This window comes from Pseudorca crassidens, chromosome 15, assembly GCF_039906515.1.
Source record: "Pseudorca crassidens isolate mPseCra1 chromosome 15, mPseCra1.hap1, whole genome shotgun sequence".
NCBI classification, from domain to species: domain Eukaryota; kingdom Metazoa; phylum Chordata; class Mammalia; order Artiodactyla; family Delphinidae; genus Pseudorca; species Pseudorca crassidens.
The window spans coordinates 50,558,699-50,577,056 of record NC_090310.1 but is presented as its reverse complement, the minus strand read 5'-3'; the positions used below and the strand labels follow the sequence as shown (position 1 = coordinate 50,577,056).

The 18,358-nt window shown below is 52.3% G+C and overlaps 1 protein-coding gene across 2 annotated transcripts in view; it reads right to left on the bottom strand.

The window, feature by feature from the left end:
- JAG1 (jagged canonical Notch ligand 1) overlaps nt 1–18,105 on the bottom strand; it is a 35,737-nt gene extending 17,632 nt beyond the window's left edge. The window contains exons 1-5 of one of the 2 annotated variants that reach the window (XM_067707480.1): nt 17,485–18,105; nt 16,755–17,060; nt 8,127–8,178; nt 2,541–2,795; nt 789–849 (exon numbers count right to left, since the gene is read on the bottom strand). In XM_067707480.1, coding sequence (XP_067563581.1) covers nt 789–849; nt 2,541–2,795; nt 8,127–8,178; nt 16,755–17,060; nt 17,485–17,565 — 755 coding nt within the window. In that variant the 5' untranslated portion in view covers nt 17,566–18,105. The remainder of the gene's footprint in view (nt 1–788; nt 850–2,540; nt 2,796–8,126; nt 8,179–16,754; nt 17,061–17,484) is intronic. The other variant, XM_067707479.1, reaches the window with a different exon arrangement.
- Nucleotides 18,106–18,358: the final 253 nt, after the last annotated feature.

Sequence of the window (18,358 nt, the reverse complement as noted above, 5' to 3'; positions counted from 1 at the left end):
CATTAAATCTGCTAATCCTTCAGATTTGGGAGGAGAGTAAAGTGGGCGATCATGTCAAAATGCCACAGACACCAACAGTATTTCCTGAAACAAGCCTTTCCCAGATTGGCATGATGTACATTTCAAGAAGTTCCAAAAACTGTAATCGGGAAGCCGTGGGGGAGGTCTCCATTTGGCTTCTTGCATTGTCCGGGACCATAAAAGAACAGACTTCAAAGGCCAGCAGCAAAAGTCTACATTCATCAGGCTCAACTGACAAGATTCCAGCGCAGCCATTAACCTCTCAGCACCGGCCAGGCTCCCGCCTGCAAAGGGGCCAGGAGATTGTCCTAATCCCATTCTAAAGAATGCTCCACTTTCCCCTATTGATGGGAAAAGTGGGGGAGGGCTGGGAGACAGAAAACCAGGCGGGGGCTGGAGGGTGGAGGAGGAGAGAGACCGCCGCAAAAACCAAACCCACAGCCCTCCATCTAGTCCATTAGCACTTTAAGGGGAAGATTATAAAAACGAGTTATCAATTTACAGAACCGTTAATACATGAAGTCACTGACTATGCCCAGAAGAGTTTTTTTTTTCCCCCGAGAGAGAAGCGTGTGCATTTCACTGGACAGCTGGTATAATTTAATAAGCTTCGGATGTGCCTACTTGAAAAAAAAAAATTTTTTTTTTTTTTGGTAATGCTTTCTTGTCCTCCAAAGTAAAAGAGGCGTATTCACAATAAAGTCAGTCCTCCTCTTGTATTAAAGGGATCATTATTAGGAAAAAAAAAAAAGAGTTTAGTTGTTTACCTGCAGTCACCTGGGAGTTTGCAAGACCCATGCTTGGGGCTGCAGCCCTGCCGGCAAATAGCTGTAAAAAAAACAAAAAACAAAAAACACAGAAGGATGTGTCAGCACACTGCCAGTTTCTTGCACTGTCACCATCATGAGAATGACCTCGTCCATTAAGCCAACAAAATCCACTATTTTAAGAGATCTCGTATCAAGCCCACTGTAAGGAGAGGAAGACGGGAGGTGCCCCAAGAACAAACCCAGCTTTAAACCTCAAGGCCATGCTAGCAGATCCTCAAACATGATAGCATTTGGGGACAAAATGCAGGCAAGCAGGTGGGGGAAGGGGAGCTTTACCGAGTCTCCGAACAATAGCTATGCTGCTCCCGGTCAATTCCCACCCTCGCCGAAAGCAAAAAGGAGGTCTAATCCTTCCTCAACTCTGTCATCTTTCCCACTCTGTACCCCAGCCTCTTCAGAACCCTCTGACCAAATAAATGCTTGGTGTCTCAAAAATCCCATGGGACTCAAAGCCAACCAGGCCGGCTTCACCTGGCAGGCTAATCCACGGGCCAGATCTGGTGGTCCTTTTTTTTTTTTTTTTTTTGGCAAAGTATCCACAACAAAACCATTCTGCTTCCTTTATTGAAAAAAGTTTTTGAACAGACATCAAAAAATAGTAGGTAGATACTTTTTAAGTAATTGTTACTGATTTTTAGGACACCAACTATTTAAAATATGTTTTATCAATCCTTTCATTTGGATCCCAGGAAGGCCATCCTTTTCACTCTTGTCTCTAATTATTTAAGAAAGCAATATTGCCCAGGAGACCTGCAAATTCCTCTCTTTGCCTTACCCTTCAGTCACAGTTCAAAAATTCGTTTTTCAACTTGAGTTTATCTTACAGGAATTTACCAAATTATGTGAACTAAGCAGAGTGCGTTGATGTTGGTGAGGGCCTATTACATGGTTGACTAGAATTATACACCAATTTGCTATGAATTAGAAGCTTTGTAAAGGTAAAGACCACAGATAATTCTGTGAATGTCTGTGAATATGTGATAACTCCCTGTATTCTAGTAGACAGGGCTGGGACAACAGACAGGAGGTCTGGAAGTTTATCCTACTGTGGAGGCGTTCAGTTCACCACTCGCCCCCTCCCCTCAATACCACGGCCCCCAGAGATGCCCAGTGAAAGCTGCCGTAAGGCCACCCTGAGCCCAAGGGCTGTCATTTTTCACAAGCTGTTCAGACATTGGCTGGGCTAACCCAGTCCCACCTGGCATCTGTTTTGCATCCGATGCCTTAAAAAGCAGAGCCTGAGAAGGGGGTTCGGGTACAGAGAAAGAGGTAGAGGGCAGATGGGCAGGGGAAGAAGCTGAGCAAGAATGTGGTCTCAGCGGGAGCTTGGCCTCAGCCTGATCCCAGGGGAAACTCTGGAGTGTGAACTGTAGCCCAGAGTTAACGCAAAGGGGGCTGTGGCCTTCTTACGCCCATGTCAGCCATTCACAGACTGTGAGCTGGAGGGACGGGGCGTGGAGTGCCACCTGTTTGGCCAAGGACAACGTCCAGAGAAGGAGACGTTAGCAGCCAATGCTCAGAGCGTCTGGGGGATGGGGTACCAACGGCATCTTCGTGCTTCAGGCCTAGAAAGCAGCCCAAATCTCACCATACCCAAGAAAGCCACCTGATGGCAGGGGCGTGAGAACATGACACCCAAAGGGACAGCCACCAGGAGCTGGTTAACCCACCAGGCACGCCCACACACACCTTTGTTACATTCAGGGCCCATCCAGCCTTCCATGCACGTTTTGTTGCCATTCTGGTCGCAGGCGTAGTGGCCAAAGAAGTCGTCTCTGGGTCGGCAGAACTTATTGCAGCCGAAGCCATAGTAATAGTCATCACAGGTCACGCGGATCTGATACTCAAAGTGGGCCACCCCCGTGTTCTGCTTCAGCGTCTGCCACTGCCGGCTGGGGTTGATCATGCCCGAGTGAGACGCCTTTTCAATAATGCTGTCGGGTTCTAGAGGCAAAAAAAAAGGATTAATCACAACAACATTTACATCAGATATCAGAGCTTCTCCCCCGACCATTGTGATGACTTTTAATAACAACAAATGCACACGGCACAAAATTCAAACAACACAAAAGGGCAAAAAATGAGCCATTCGTCTCCCTCCCCATCATACATTTACCCTTTTTACTGGGCATGTAGTATTTCTTCATCTGGAAATAAAGTGAAATCATTTACCTAGTTCCCAATATGTGCACTGAGGTTGTTTTGGCCTTTGGCTATTAAGCAAAGCCACAGGGAACATCCTTGAACATATTTGCCCGTATGTGGTTCTAGGAAAAAGAAATATCCCAGAAATGGAAGTGCTGGATCGAAGAAGACACACACAACCAACACGCTTCCGCCCAGAAAACCCAAACAACCAGGAACAAAAGCCCCATCTGTCTGCCCTCCCACCAGCAAAGGAAACTGTTTCCCAACAGCAGTGCCAACACTGCGTTATCAGACTTTCTGATTTAATGGGTATTTAATTAAGTGATGGTGAGAACCCTTTTGACAAAACCACGTGTATCAGCTCCTCTGAACTTCAATCTGTTTCTCTCCTTTGCCAACTTTTCTATTGCACTGTTTGCTCATACTGGTTTGCAAAAGCTCTTTACATGTGATAGAAAGTGGCCCCTTATGGAAGGCTATTCTTGAAGAAATTTCATTATTCCAGGTAAAGGTTAGCAATCTTTATTTTCTGGCTTTAGAGTTTTGTGTCTTGCTTTAGAAAGGCTGTGTCTATTTCCAAACTCTTCACTGGAAGCCAAAGAGTAATTTTTTTTTAATTATAAACTTTGTCACCTCTTAAGCTGGCATTTAAGTAACAATACCATGAACTTGATGCATTTCACCTTTCACCTTTGCCCAGAAGGCAGATGGGAAAAGCATTCATCCCAGTTTACAGACAGGTAGACTGAGGGTCAGGCTCCTTAAAGAGCGCCTACTGAGGAAAAGAGACACGCCTGGGGCCCAGACAGGTCCAGGAGGAAGAAGTGGTCCCTGCCCTGGGGTCACCTATCACTTAGTATGAAAAGAGACAGGTACAAAAATAGCTCCAAACTCCAGGTGCCAGGAGTTCAGGGGAGGGGCGTGAAAAGGAAGCAAGGCCCCGAGTCAGCACCCACCCTGGTCCTGTGTTTGTTTTCTTAAACCTGCCAGCACCAACCCTTGACGCCTTGTCAAATTCAAGGCCACCTTGGAGAGACCGTTAGGACCTGCTTGCAGTGTCTTTGTGATTCTTATCCACATACACCCGTTTTTCTAGGCCTGTGCTCATCTGCAAGGCTAGGCAAACCCCACAGGTGACCAGGAGACGGGCACTCCTGGGCAGCTTCGGCCACACTCCACTTCCAACAGCGCCCCAGCCCTCACCCTCTGGGCTCTTTACCTGTGGGCAAGACGGGCCTTGAACAAGCCTGCATACCTGCAGACCTACACCCCGGCACGCATGAAGCGCTTGCAGAGGATGCTTTCCTAATCTGAGTTTTGCAAATAAACACGGGCCAAAGAATGACAAAAATGTCCCTGCATTAACAGTGTGCTTCCTCTGCTGGTTCAATGAAAAAGTGTAGTGAGCTATTACCATGTGATGATGAGATCTTAATAAAGGGATTACTTAAACACACTAGCCTTCTCAGGCAGGCTGCAACAACAAGCAATTCAGACAAGAGTCCGGGGTTATCCTAAAGGCACAGGCTGACATGTCAGTCAGTGGTTTGGTATGCTCTCTATTTCCGAGAAATGCTGTGAAGACATCATTTCAGAATCCTCAATGGGGCTAACAGGTCTGTATAACTAACTTCACACCTGCGTGACAGATTTTTCCTAAGGGCCCAGAGGGAGTTGAATGTGTCTGTGACACACTTTCTGGCATCTGGATTACAGAGATGCTTCTTCTAAGCTGCTGTTGCCTGAATCACACTTCCTATCAGCTCAGGGCATTACCAGTGTTTTTGGGGTAGTTCAGTTGATAGCCCAGCTTTAAGATTGGAAGGGGATACTACCAGGCCTTCCTACAACCTTGAACTGCATGAAGATGGAGCACGAAGAACCCACAACAGCCTTGCAGGCCAAGGAGGAGGGGATGAGAGGCGAGTCTGAGCAGAATCCTGCACCCACGCCAACCACAAACCTTAACCAAGAAGGCTTAACCAAGAAGGCTACAGTATGAGAGAAACCTGGTCCTAAGTATGCCAACCTGTGTTTACATATCTATTGATCAGAACGAGAAACTGAAATCATTTGCTCTGGGGGAGAGAGTAAGATCTGCACCCTTATATAGTGCAGTGCTGAAATGCAATAGCAACGACCTTGGAGGGCTGGCCTCAGAAATACTTTCTAACATGTGTACATCACCTGGGTTTCACTTGGGCCAGGCTCTGCTCCCAAGGGTTCATTGCAGAGCGGACGTGAGAAGGAATTCTCTGTTCCCAAGCTCAGGGCTCTGCCTCTAATCTGAAGCCTTGTTTGGTCCCCAAAGAGCAGCCAACCCCAGTTGGGTTGCTACACAACCTCAGCGTCTGCCCTCACGGAGGACAGTGCCTTGGGAGGGACAGAGGGTGAAGGGAGTAAAAGCAAAACATTCCAGGCAGTGTGAACAGCACGTGCAAAGGCCCTGAGGCAGGAGAGAATGTGATGCATTTGAGGACAGAAAGTTCACTGGTGGGGTTTGAGAGAATACAGGTATGACAGATGACAACGTGGCATGTGAGATGGAGCTGGCAGGGAGACAAGACTGGGCCATGCAAGGGGCTTTGGGGCCACACAAAGATCTGTCCCGAGGGCAACAGGAAGTTACCAAGTGGCTCTCAGTAAAGGTGACACTCCAATGTTATGCTCTGAAAAGATCAAGATGGCAGGAGAATGGAGAAAGCGCTGGAGGTGGACCAGAGTAGACAGGGGTGCATTAATTCAGCCGCTACTGTAAGAATTCAGGCGTAAGCAGATGGTGACATGGACCAGGGTAGCAGCAGGGGAGGTGGAGGGAGGCAAACCCTGTCAGGATTGGGTGTGGAGCACTGGACATAAGATTTTCAGAACTTGGAGGTGGATTAGATACTGATGCTAAGAGAGGGTGGTACACAGGAGGTGCTGTCCAGATTTCTGGCTTATGGTAATGGGCGTTCAAATGCTGGTGCCAGTCGTCCGTAAAGGGCCCTAGGCGGGCTCTGCTTCTGGGGAGGGAAGATGACACATTTGGTTCTGAATATGCTGGAATCCGAGATACCTTGGAAGCATCACAAAAGGGAGGCTGCACAAGCACATGGATAAGCCACTCCCAGCAAACCCCCATCCCTCCTCACCAGGGTCACAAAAGTGAGGCTCGGGCTTCCCTGGTGGTGCAGTGGTTGAGAGTCCGCCTGCCGATGCAGGGGACACGGGTTCGTGCCCCGGTCCGGGAAGATCCCACATGCCGCAGAGCGGCTGGGCCCGTGAGCCATGGCCGCTGAGCCTGCGCGTCCGGAGCCTGTGCTCCGCAGCGGGAGAGGCCACAACAGTGAGAGGCCCGCGTACAGCAAAAAAAAAAAAAAAAAAAAAAAAATGAGGCTCAATGCTCCACAGTGGGCGTTCCGTGACTTTGAGGCAACCCCTCTCCTTCAAGAGTAGAGGCCTGAACGCCCTTTATCTCTACCCCACGTCTTCCTGTGTCCTTCCAGTGATTTTACCTCTTAGCAAGAGAGGAGAGGCTCCAGAGCCCCAAAATGGGGCAGACAACCGTGGGCAGCTCTGGAGGGGCACCAGCTTCTGGAGGAACAGCTACCTGACCCGTGGGCTGGAGGAAGGCCCAGGAAGGGCCCTGCAAACACTAGGGGCCCCTTGTACACCCTGACAGGTGTCCTAACCCAGCTCTTACCGGGAGCCAGGGTCAACCTCAAGGATGCTCACGCCACCGGCCAGCCTGTGTTAACATCTGCACCAGGACATCTGAAGAGCCTGTATCCCCCTCCCCATCCCCCATCTTCCCAATGTACAGTTACCATTGTAAGCAGGTCAGTGACATAACGCTCACCCAGCCCACAACGCGTGTGGCAGGGGAGGGAACAGAGAACAAACAGGTGCCCAGGACCCTGACTGGCATCAGCCACAGCCCAGGCAGGTCACTGCCTCCCCTTCCTCCACCAACAGCAGGACGGGGGTGTCACTCGGGGAGGAAGGTCCACGGCTCTGGACTTCAGATGCCAAAGCACAAGGAGTGACCCAAACGGCCTGAAGCTTCTGGCAACCGGGGCTCAGCAGTGATCGAGCGGCTCAAGGTGGGCCAGCGAGACAGTTGGGCAGTGGCTGCCTCTTGGATTCTAAGCCCTCACTGTGCCCTCTCTGGTTATTCACCAGTCCCAGAGTCAAGAAGAAAAAAGCAAGGCGAGAAGAGGGGGGAATGTTCTTAGCAGCAAACACACCAAGGGTCAGAGAGGATGAGACACGCAGAGGGATGGGATCGGGGGGCACACAGAGACACCAGGCCAGTCAACCCCTCCTCTTGCAGACTCAGGTTTCAGCGTGAATCAAGTTTTCCCATGACAACCACCCAGATCCTGCTGGCAAAAAGGGAGCTGGCTGGCAGTCTCAGCGAGGGAGGGGAAACGTATTTTGAAGCTACAATCCAAGAGCAAAGACTCCGTTCTAAGCCAGACAGATGCTGCCGTTTCTACCGGCATCCTCTAGGGCTTCCCCCGACCCCAGCACCCACCCACCCCCAGTAGCCCTGAAAAGCAGCCTGCGCTGAGAACAGAGCCACCTTTCAGAAGGGGACAAGGCCAGTGTGATGGCCGTGAGGCACTGGAACACCTGTCATGCACAGTGTGGGAAACCCTGACCGGCTGGGGGCTCACCTGCCCAACAAGTGAAATTCAAGGTCGGTCTTTAGAGCCCAAAGCCACCTCTTCGGGCTTTATCTTTCCGATGAGAGATTAAATGCTCACTTAAACTTTAAATGGACTTTTAAAAAGTCACTACTTTGATCCTTTCGCAAGTCTACAAGGTTTTAGAGTTGTAAAACCATTAAGATCTCTATCCCAAAGATAATCTAGGGGCCGTATTCAGGGACTGAGTTAACTGGCGATCTGTCCTGGCCACTTAATGTTCCAAGCGAAAATTCTAGGGGAATTGATGGAAAAAGACTCCACGGGGGGGTGGGGGGTGGGGTGGGGTGTGGGGGGGGGTTGGGGGAGAGGCAGGGGCAGTGGCAGAAGAGCTCTGAAGCAGCCTGGGGACAGCTCTGTCCAGCTCTGACAAACACCAGGTGCCAAGCTCTGTGCTTCCAGACTCACGCGCTCAGCCCATGGCTGTGATACTTACGGACAGTGTCATTGCTGGAATCCCACGCCTCCACAAGCAAAGTGTAGGACCTCTGTAACACAGATAAACAACAGCTCAGTATTCAGAAACGGGGGTCAGCTCGCAAAGGTCAGGCCTTCTCGGCCTCCCTGCCAAACAAAACCATGCAGCCAAAATGGAAACTGTATTTGCTGTCGAAGTGAGGTCTTGGGTGTTTAGGTCCAGACCGACTCCCCACCCCTCCCCCTAGCACCCACCCCAGGGTGGCAAAAGACACCGGGCCCACCGTGGTCCTCATGCAGGCAGCCTAAAGTCCCGACCAAGAAATGCCATCTCCCTAGACTTGTGAACACTTTGCGTATGCTTTTCCTAAACTTTCCAGACTCTAACCCTTGTGCTTGAGAAAACCACACAAAGAATTGATTCTAAGCTAACCAAACCAGGTGTTTGTACCTGGGAGTGGAGGTGCTCACCCAGTGAGGAGGGCTGGGGATTGCTGTTACACTCTGGGCCCTGGTGGGGAGGTCCCCGGGGAGGCCCCTTTTCCTTTGCAGAACCCCTTTGAAAGCCCTGTCTGTGTGAGACCATCTCGGCTCCCACAAGTATCAGGTGACTCCAGGAAGCAGGAGGGGTGGGTAGGTGCAAATAGACTCTGAAGACAAAGGCGGTAACCTAACTTGGGGGTGCAGGGGGGGCGGACTCTAGGGACCAAAGTATAAAAGGAAGAAAGCGCTGCACCCCATGGGTTGTATTTATTGATAAACTTATCTGTCAATAAGATCTAACATTCCAGGAATAATCAGAGTCCACTAACTAAACAAATTCCCTGGACACTGGCGGGATGCCAGCCATTCTACTGAAGGTACCTTTTATCTTCCAGGCTTATCTCAGAATTCCACCTCCTCCCCGTGCCCCCCACCACTGCCAAATCCAAGCCATTAGCAAATTCCCACTTTTACTCAAATCTTCATTTGTAATTTAGAATGAGGTCGGTCTCACAAAACACCAGGGTTTCAAGAAACCTTCTGCTATCTTGGTGCTGGGGAAATGTATCCAAAGGGGTAGAGAGTAGGGAGGAAAGGCACATGAACCCTTTTATGTATCCCCGCCTTGTCAGTGGCAGGTACCAGTACGTCGGAAATAGTAGCGTATATTGATCAAATAATACAGTGCCACCTACGAGGTGAAGGCAAAAACAGAGGGGGGAAGAAAAAAAAGAAAAAGGAACTTCATTCATAACTCAAAGCAAGCTTACTGCTCACACAGCGACCCAGCAGGTCTCTGAACATAAAAATATCTTGTGATAGACCCCGCCTTGGAATTCAGCCGAAATATGTTTCATACTCAAAGCAGAGGAGGATTCCATTTCGCTCACTGATAACTGTGGGAAAATGCTCAGAAAAGCAAGCAAAACTGGGCAAGCCGGGGCACATACCCAGCCCTCTCCTGCAAGTGGCCAGAGGTCCAAATTCATTGCTGTCGTCACTGGTGTTTTATTAGTGGAAGTTACACCTTATTTACTGCCTCAGTGTTTCTTAGGACTTCCTACAAATTACCAGACTCTTCCCTGAGAGCACCAAGAAATTAGAGGTTTCTCTACTGATCTGACATGACAGCCAAGTCCAAATGAGGCCAGATGTGGGTCTGATTCTGGATAATGAAGCCCTTCATTTGCTGGTCACGTCGAGACCCACGTTCTCCACTTCCACATATTGTTGTCATTAATCCTCTGATTAAATGCACTGGTACCCGGGAGTTTGTTCAGACTTGTACAGGCACTAAACACATACTATGCCCACAACCCCACAGAAAGGGAAGGCATCCCGGGACCGAGCTGGTGTGACAGTAGTAACTCTGCTTAAAGCTCAAGGGCGAGGGCATCCTTGGTTCTTGCACAAGATCCTAGAAGGCCAGGCTCTCTCCCGGACTCATCCTTCCAGAACTGGGAGACCTCAGAAGTCGCTGACCAACATGCCCCACCTGGAGGGGAAAGAGGAGTACAGAGCCCTTGACACCAGCTGGCATCATGATTTCCCCATGAATGGCCTTCTAGGAGGTGAAGGTGGGGCAGGGGCTGGGGGCTGCAGCACTGACAACGAGGCGTTGGTAGAAAATTCAAGCAGCAGCCCTGGACCGTCTCTCTCCCTTGTTTCAGAGAAGGGACTGTGGTTCTAGGACTCGCCTCCTGGGGCAGAAGGATTCCTCCCACCCAGCCTTCAGAGAAAAGGATTCTCTCCAAGGCTCCTATTAGGAGGCACTCTTAAGCTCCCACTCCAGCCCCACACAATCGAGATAATTTGGCAATGATTATTGGTTGCTAGGGAACTTTAAGTTTTCCCAGGCCCATGCTTGACCTCTGCACATCCCAGAATGTACATCCCGACTCCGGGATCCAGATCATGGGCACCTTATGCCATCAAGGCCAGGTACCAGGCCCCAAACTGGCATTCCACTACAATCACATCACACCCAAGTGGCCACTGCAAACCTAACCCTAGAGAGGCCAAGTCCCAGGGCCCTTCTCACGGCTTGGGAAGGGGTGCAGGCAAGATGACGGGCAGGTGTTTCAACTTATTAACAAGTTCATACAAAAAAAAAAAGAAAACCCGCAAAAAACATAAAAGACAGCAAACACCTGGATTTTTCTTGGTTTCAAACTAGGAGAACAGGATTCTTATAAAAAGCTACCTGGCATTCGTCTATTTTTCCTTACATTTTTTCCAGAAAAACGGCCTGGGGGTAAAGCAGGAGGGATGGGCAGCCAGCAGATCTTCAGTCTGGCTTCACAGTGTGAATCGCTTCTGTCCCTCCCAGCTCCAGGGAAACCTGGCAACACGGCAGCTGGTTCTCCCTCTCGTGCAGCAGGAAGGAGCAATGGTCAGCTTTCAGGAGGACCTCTGGGGAGGATGCCCATGGAACTCTACCTCCACGAGGGTCCTGGCATTGAAGGGCCCCCAGCGCCTCCTCCCGCCCTTAGCACTGGGGCTGCGGGAGGCCTGTGTTCCGCGCCCATCCAGCCCCATGGTGGTTACCTTGGCACCGGGCGGAGTGGTAAGCACTTAATTGCCATATTAAGAAGGGGGGGATGTGAGAAACAAAGGTAATTGTGCTGGCAGCTGAGAGCTTCCTCTTCCTGGCAACAGTGGCAGCCAAACTGAGCCCTGAGAAGCTGCTGCTTCCCCTCCTGCCAAGCTGATGGACACAAACAGCCCACCATGCAAACGGCACACGTGCGGCATCCAAAAGCCCGGGCTTCAGGGCAGGCGGTAGGGAGCGCGCCCTGGGAGCACCCACAGGGCCATTGTACAGAGGCAGCGGCCCCAGGTCGGTCTGGGGCCCTGTGCTCTGCTGACTCAACTGTCGCTTCCTGTGGCTGGCCCTGTATCTGCATTATTTGTGCAGCGGCTGCATTATTCCCCGTAATCCTCATTTCAGTCAATTCGGCCACACTATTGTCCTGCCTGCGTCTGGGTGGCCGGAGTATAAAACATTCCAAGCACAAACGTATTCAATAAAGGCTCCAGAGATGTCATGAGTGGGTACATGCACGCTCGCTCCAACGATTCATGTGTGGCAGTGTTTGGGCAAGGTGAGGCACGGAGGGAGGACAGCCACCCCATGGCATCCCGGCTGAGACCTCAGTCACAGAAAGCAATTTAGTCTGCAGGGCTTGACATTTCAATAGAGTCTGATCTGGTTACAAAGGGTGATTTTCTCATGAAAGCCCACCTCAAAGACTCACCAAGCAGGGCCCCGAAGCTCATATCCAGATTTGAGACTCTCAATGAGAGGCCCCCCACCCCCTTTCCCATCATTACCCCTACCTGTTTGAAAAGCATCCCACTGATAATTAAATGCACCAGTTACAAAAGGGTGGCGAGGTTAATAGATAGAATACCGAGAAACCAGCCAAGCACAACCGTCCGGTTCACACAGAGCAAGCCTGAACAAGATGCCTTTCTACTCGTTTACCAGAAGCGCATAAAGACTGGGCTGAACTGATGGAGGGCCCTGAATGTTTGACTATTTATGTGCCACTTTTAACCACTGCGAGCCACGCTGTTGTGTCCTCCCAGCACACGCAGTGCACCAGAGACAAATGTCACTGGTGCCACAGAAACAAGGGCCACAGGGCAGGGTAGTGCACGCGGTGATCAGAAACCAGCAAGAAGTCACAACACAGCCACTCACCCCCGCCCCATGCCAAGCTAGAGGCGGGATATTTCTGAACCCAGAACCCTACCCCTCCGCCTCTACCATTCTAGAGAACACAAGAATCATCACTTCCCATGCATACTAAAACAAACGTCTTCCTAAAGTTGAAAACTAGGTTAGGTTTGTTTAGGGCTAATTTTTTTTTTAAATGTATTTAAAAGCTGGGGCAGCTTGGAACCTCACCCTGGGGGTTGAAGGGGCAGAGCGTAGGAACATGCCTCTGAACGCTTACCAAGGGGGAGTTCTCAGGAATATTTGCCTTTATGGATTACCATGCTGATTGTATGCATATCCAGAGATTACGCATTCTTACACTGTAACTAATCTCGAAAGCCTGGCATTGGAACCAGGTTCTGGCCCTCCTACAATGGGCCAGTGGCTGCTACGAATCCGGCCAAGACCTCTGTTTGCATTCCTGTTTTCAGATCAGGACGTGAAGACTCCCTGTTGCCTTGGCTTCGTTTTTTCATGAATAACATTTTTCCTCTATGCTAAACTTTCCACATACCTTCCATCCAAAATGTCCCTTACAACTATTTGCTGTAAAGATTTTAGGCAGCATTCAGATTGCTGGCTTTCTGGGAGGCTACATGCTTTGTAAGTGGCTGCTGCCTCTCCTCCTTAACCATCCAACTCCCCCAAACAGCCTCCATGCCAAAAGCTTCACCATTCTTGAAAAATGCTTGAAGTCCCTGTAGAATTATGGGTGTGGAGCTGGTGGGTTGTAAACTCCTATAAGTACAGGAGGTTTGAATAAGTTGCTAAGAAACAAGACAACAAGGAGGAAGAACACACAGAGGTTACACCTGGAAGAGGAAAGAACGATCAGAAACCAAGTATCTTGAATAGGGATTCCATGGGGGGAGTAGCCATTCTGCAGACACTCAGTACGAAGCAGGCATAGCTCAACTTTCTCTCCAGCCTGGTTTTGCAATGCAGACATATCATTTCATCACTTTAGTTCGAGGTAGGTATCTTAGGGCAAAGGGTGTTTTCCCCATACACAGAAAGTCGCTTGCTCTGAGCACGTACACACGTGTGCTATTTGTATGCACGCATGCTGACCACGTGGGTGGCACAGTCTGACTGCAGAGAGGAGCCAGTTCAAATGAGAATCCCATCCCTCCACGTGGCTACCCATCTGCGGAGGCCTAGGGACCCGAAAGCACAGAGGAAGGCATAAAGGCAAGGGCATGTCAGTTACGGTCTGCGACTAACCTTATAGCATCCGATTTACCCAAACCCCTGGCCGTTGGTCATTCAGGCCTCAAGTGTGATGCCAAAGCTGGCATCCCTCTGGTATGCAAGAATCACACTTCACTGGGTTTTCCTAAAAGATGGAAGTTGATCTCAGCAAGCCTTTTGTCAATGTCAATGGCATTTAAATATGAGGCCAAGAGACCAGGTACCTGAACTGCTTCCCCCCAAATTTCTCCAGATTCACTTCACTCCAGGGCCAGCAAAGCATCAGTACAGCTAACTGGGGCTCTGGAGTTCCTAAAAAGCTTTTGGGACTGGGTAGTGGTAATTACACTAATGTACTTTTAATTATCAGGCACTCCTGGGATTTAGTACTAATTTTGGGAAGTGCAACTTAACCATTTCAGTGATTTCTAAATGGTTATTCCCCAATCATTTCCCGTTGAGCCTAATTACCTCCGATAATGCATGGTCTTATCACTGGGTCCCCTGATTGGAGGATCATAAATCAGGCTAGTTGATTCAAGTCAAGCCCCTCTGAGCAGCACTGCTATGCTTATTAGAAGCCACGAAAGAAAACCATCACCAGGCTGCGGCTCGGGCAGTGGACCCCAAGTGGGACACAATCTGATACTGTCTGGAGGGCAGGCCCACACCACAGAGCTTCTCACAAGGACACTGGCCTGTGGATTACACTTCAGATCTGACCAAATCGTTTTCTCCTCTTCCTCTTCAGAACACAAGCAGTTGTTTGATTGGGGCCATAATTCCAGACAAAACACATAATTACACCACCTTCTAAAGTGACCTTCTTTTGTGCACCCTGAACCACCTCTCTGCCACTGTCAGCAAACTTGGGAGGAACCACACGGACACTAATTGTGGCTGCCTAAGGGTTAGAAGCTTAGGGGCCAGGAAGTCCAAGGTAGTTTAGATTTTTTTTTTTTTAAACCCTGTATCCTCCTTGTTCCATCTTGAATTCTATACTAAGTTCAGCTATTACCTATTTAAGATATCAGCTTTAAATAGACATGCTCACTAATATTTAATTGCCAAACTGAGTGAAGCTGTGCGATCTACTTCGGTACTAATCCAGCTACCTAAGTGCTTTCACTTCAGTTAACACTCACACTGGAATCATTCTTGAAAGTTACAGACAGTGGTGTTTCTCCAACCGTGCTGGGGAAAATAACACGGCACACCCCACCTCCACTCTCTCTTGGGAAGTCAAGCTTACACTGCACAGCAGGCCTTTTTGGGGCGGTGGGGTGGGGACTTGTTTAGGAGGGAAGCAGGCATTTGGCCCAGCTTCAAAAGAACCACACTCTCAGTGTGAGCTCCAGCCGTCTCCCCCATTCTAGAAAAGCCGAGAGTCTATTTCATGGTTGGTGACCCGCGGGGCCTGAAACCACAGACGAGCACCAGCAAATCAATCGTCTCCCTGCCCTCACACACCACTGCCGCTCTTCCCCATCTCGGCTCTCTGCCAAGTGTCAAAAGGAGGCAGACACACCTTCTGGGTCACTTTCCCCAGCCAGCCAGGGGAGCAAGGCTCCCTGTGTTCATCCCAGCCGTTTCTCTGACCCTCCTCTCCAAGAGGAACCTCAGCCAGCCCTGCAGCTTTTCCACATCAGTAATAAGATTCCTTTTATGGTCTTGTGAAAAGCGAGGGGCTCCGGACTGATCCTCCAGGCGGGTGTAACCACCTGCAGGCCCCTTCCCCCTACCTCCAAACACACGGACAAGGGCAAGGGCGGTCAGTCGTCACAGTCAACTTGGGCCCAGCCAGATTAAAAAGCGGCCAACCTCTTTAGCTTAAAGTTCTCCCTAAAGGGGATTAACAAACAAGATAAACACTCTTTGTAAAAATGAGATCCCGCAACAGACTCAGTCCTCCATTCTCAGAGAATTCCACAAACCACAGGTTTTTATAAGCCCCTTTTAATGGCATGTTCTGATAAATGTCTCATCCCACCCAGGCAGAGGGCACTTTATAACGCCAGCCCCAGTCAACGTGGGCCTTGAGAGGCACCCCGAGCTTCTCACATACTCCAAGGCTGACTCTCTCCCCTCCCTTCTCACAGTTGCGATTGCAGCCCTAGCCCGCGATAGGAGGCAGCAGAGTGCGCCCCATCAGAGCACGTGGCGAAGAGTATTCCCCAGGGCACCGACCTCCCCCTCTCACCACCCACCCGCCCAGCACAGGCCGGGCCAAGCCCCAGTCCTGGTACTGAGTCACGCCTCCTGGACGGCAGGAGCGGGGCAGAGGGCACCAACATTTTCCCCTTTCCTCCCCTTCTGCAATCACACTCATCTTCCTTCCACCCATTTCGAGACGTTGCCAGGGCCTCGCTGCAGGATCGGCCAGCGGGGCCCGAGCCTCGAGCGGCTCCGGAGTCGTGGGTCTGTGCACTTGCACCCGCAGGGGCTGCCTCGCTCGGGCCGCCCCTTCCAGGCCTCGGCACGCCCCCCGACGCTCGCGGGGCCCGCGCGCCCACCGGACGAGGGCGCACCCCCGCCCTTCCCGGGGAAGTTTGCAAACACAGCTGTTCCAGAGCCCGGGAACCACTGTTAGTGAGGCCACAAGGGCTACGCCGCGCGGGGGCGAGGGCAGGAAGGGGCCGACAGGGGGCGGGTGGCTCCCGTGCCCACAGCTCTGGGGAAAGCCCGGCCGCCCCCCCGGCGGCGGCCGCCCCCCGGCCTTACACTCAGCCCAGAGCGCGCCCCCGCACGCATCGAAATCTCCCGGGGAGCAGCGGGAAGTGGGCTCCCCACACCCTCCAGGAAGGACACACCCGCCCTCCCGGCTGCTCACGGGAAACGCGAGGGTGCCAATTTGGACGGCGTTCGGAGGCCAGAACTGTGCCGAGCCGCCTTCCCCGGCGCATCAGGTTTAATAAGGCTGAGCAAAGATCATCTATAATGACCTCCTGGCTCGGGCGGTTACTCTCGGGCCTTCACGTTGTAAGTTTCAACCGGCCTTCCTAGGAGCCTTGCCCCACCATCCGCTCTGGGGTCCCACTTTCGTGCGCTTAGCAAAAAGCACTGGGGCTGGGGCCTGCCGAGATCTAGCTACAGAGCCTCGGCTCCCTAACCCCGCCACCACAGAGACATCCCGGGTTAGCGCCGAGCTTCCAGCCAAGGCCCTTTAAATCCCTCTCCTCTCGCAAGAGAAAGCAGAGCTCGGCCCACGGGTGCAAACCACTGTCCGTCCGCCCCCCGGCCGTCACTCACCGGCCAGGCAAAACTGAAAGGTAGCACGATGCGGTTGCGTTCGTTGCCACGACTGGCCTTGAGGTTGAAGGTGTTGCCCCCAATGACAGGCGTGGACCCTGAGCCAAAGCTGCAGGGCCCCCCAGCCGTGACGCGCGACTGGTACTCCTTGAGGCACACTTTGAAGTACGTGTCACACTCGTCGCGGGAGCACTTGCGGTCCCCCGGGTTCCGGGCGCCGCCGCAGCAGTTCCCGTTTTGCAGCTCCCCGTTCACGTTCTGCATGGAAAGGATCTCCAACTCGAACTGGCCGGAGGCCCCGCACACCTGCCGGCGAGAGAGGGAGGGAGGGAGGTCAGCGCAGGGGAAAGTTGTTTTCTTCGGGGGTGGAAGTGGCGACTCCGTCCCCGCCCGCCCCGACGAGCCCTTGGCGCCAAGTGAAAATAATTTTACAAAACTGGGTGCAAGGACTCAACGTGATTCCCGGGCTTGAGAGGCTAGAGTGGGAGCAAACCGATACGACTGCCCCCCCCACCCCGGGAGCAAGACCGGAGCGAACGCGCGCTCTGCCCAGCCTGGAGTGTACATTTAGGAGCCAGGGGGCTCCCCCAGCCCAAGTGCAGCTTCTTGGGCGCAGGGGCTGGGGCGGGAGCCGGCGCCCCAGGGCTACCGAGCCCGCTCCAGAGGCTCAACCGCAGGCGTCCGGGGAAAGAAGAGGACGGGTCGGGAGAGTGGCCCGGCGGGCTCTTACCTTGGCTCGCAGGGCGCAGAGCAGGGCGAGCAGGAGGCTCAGGGGGCGCCCGGGCCGGCCGCGCGTCCGTGGGGACCGCATCGCTGCACCGCGCGCCGCGGGCACTCGGGACGCCGCCGCCGCCGCCGCTGCTGCTCGCGCTGGTGCTGCCGCTGGTGCTGCCGCCGGTGCTGCCGTCGCCGCTGGCCCTGCGGCCGCCGCGTCCCGGCTCTAATATACTCCGCCGATTGGAGCATGCACGACTGGAAAACAACACCACTTTTCAAAAGCCCTTTCAAGAGCGGCCCGTTCCAGAAGGCAAAGAGCCCGGCCTCCTTTTATTATTCTGATCGCTTCTTTGAGGCGCTCCCCCTCCTCTTCCACCTCCCGGCTTTCTTTCCTTCTCTCGAGCTCCCCTTCTTTTATTATTATGATTATGCGCAGCCTTTTATTCCCTTTCAGATCAGCTGCTTAGAGAGGAGGGAGGGAGGGGAGGAAAAAAAAAAAAACAACCCGAACCCAGCTCGCGGGCCGGTCGCAGGTAACACAATGACGCGTGCCCGCCCGGCTCTCGGAGAGGGACTCAGAGAGCCCGTCTGGGAGCCGCGGCCGGGGCTAGCCACCTCTACCCAGCGCGCCTGGCAGGCGCATGCGCGCTTATTAATATTCATGAGGGGCGTATCCACCATCGACACGCCCCTTCCCTCCCGTTGGATGGGGTGGGGGAGTACAGGGAGGATCTTGGAAGGGGCAGGGGGCTCAGGGAAGCGCAGGGACGCGTAGACGTCTGGGGGCCCAGCGCAGACCCCCGCCCTCGGGCGCTTTGGGCCAGGCGGGAGGCGGGTAGGGGGTAGGGCGCGGGGAGGAACGGAAGGTCTCCGTTGCTCTGGGACGC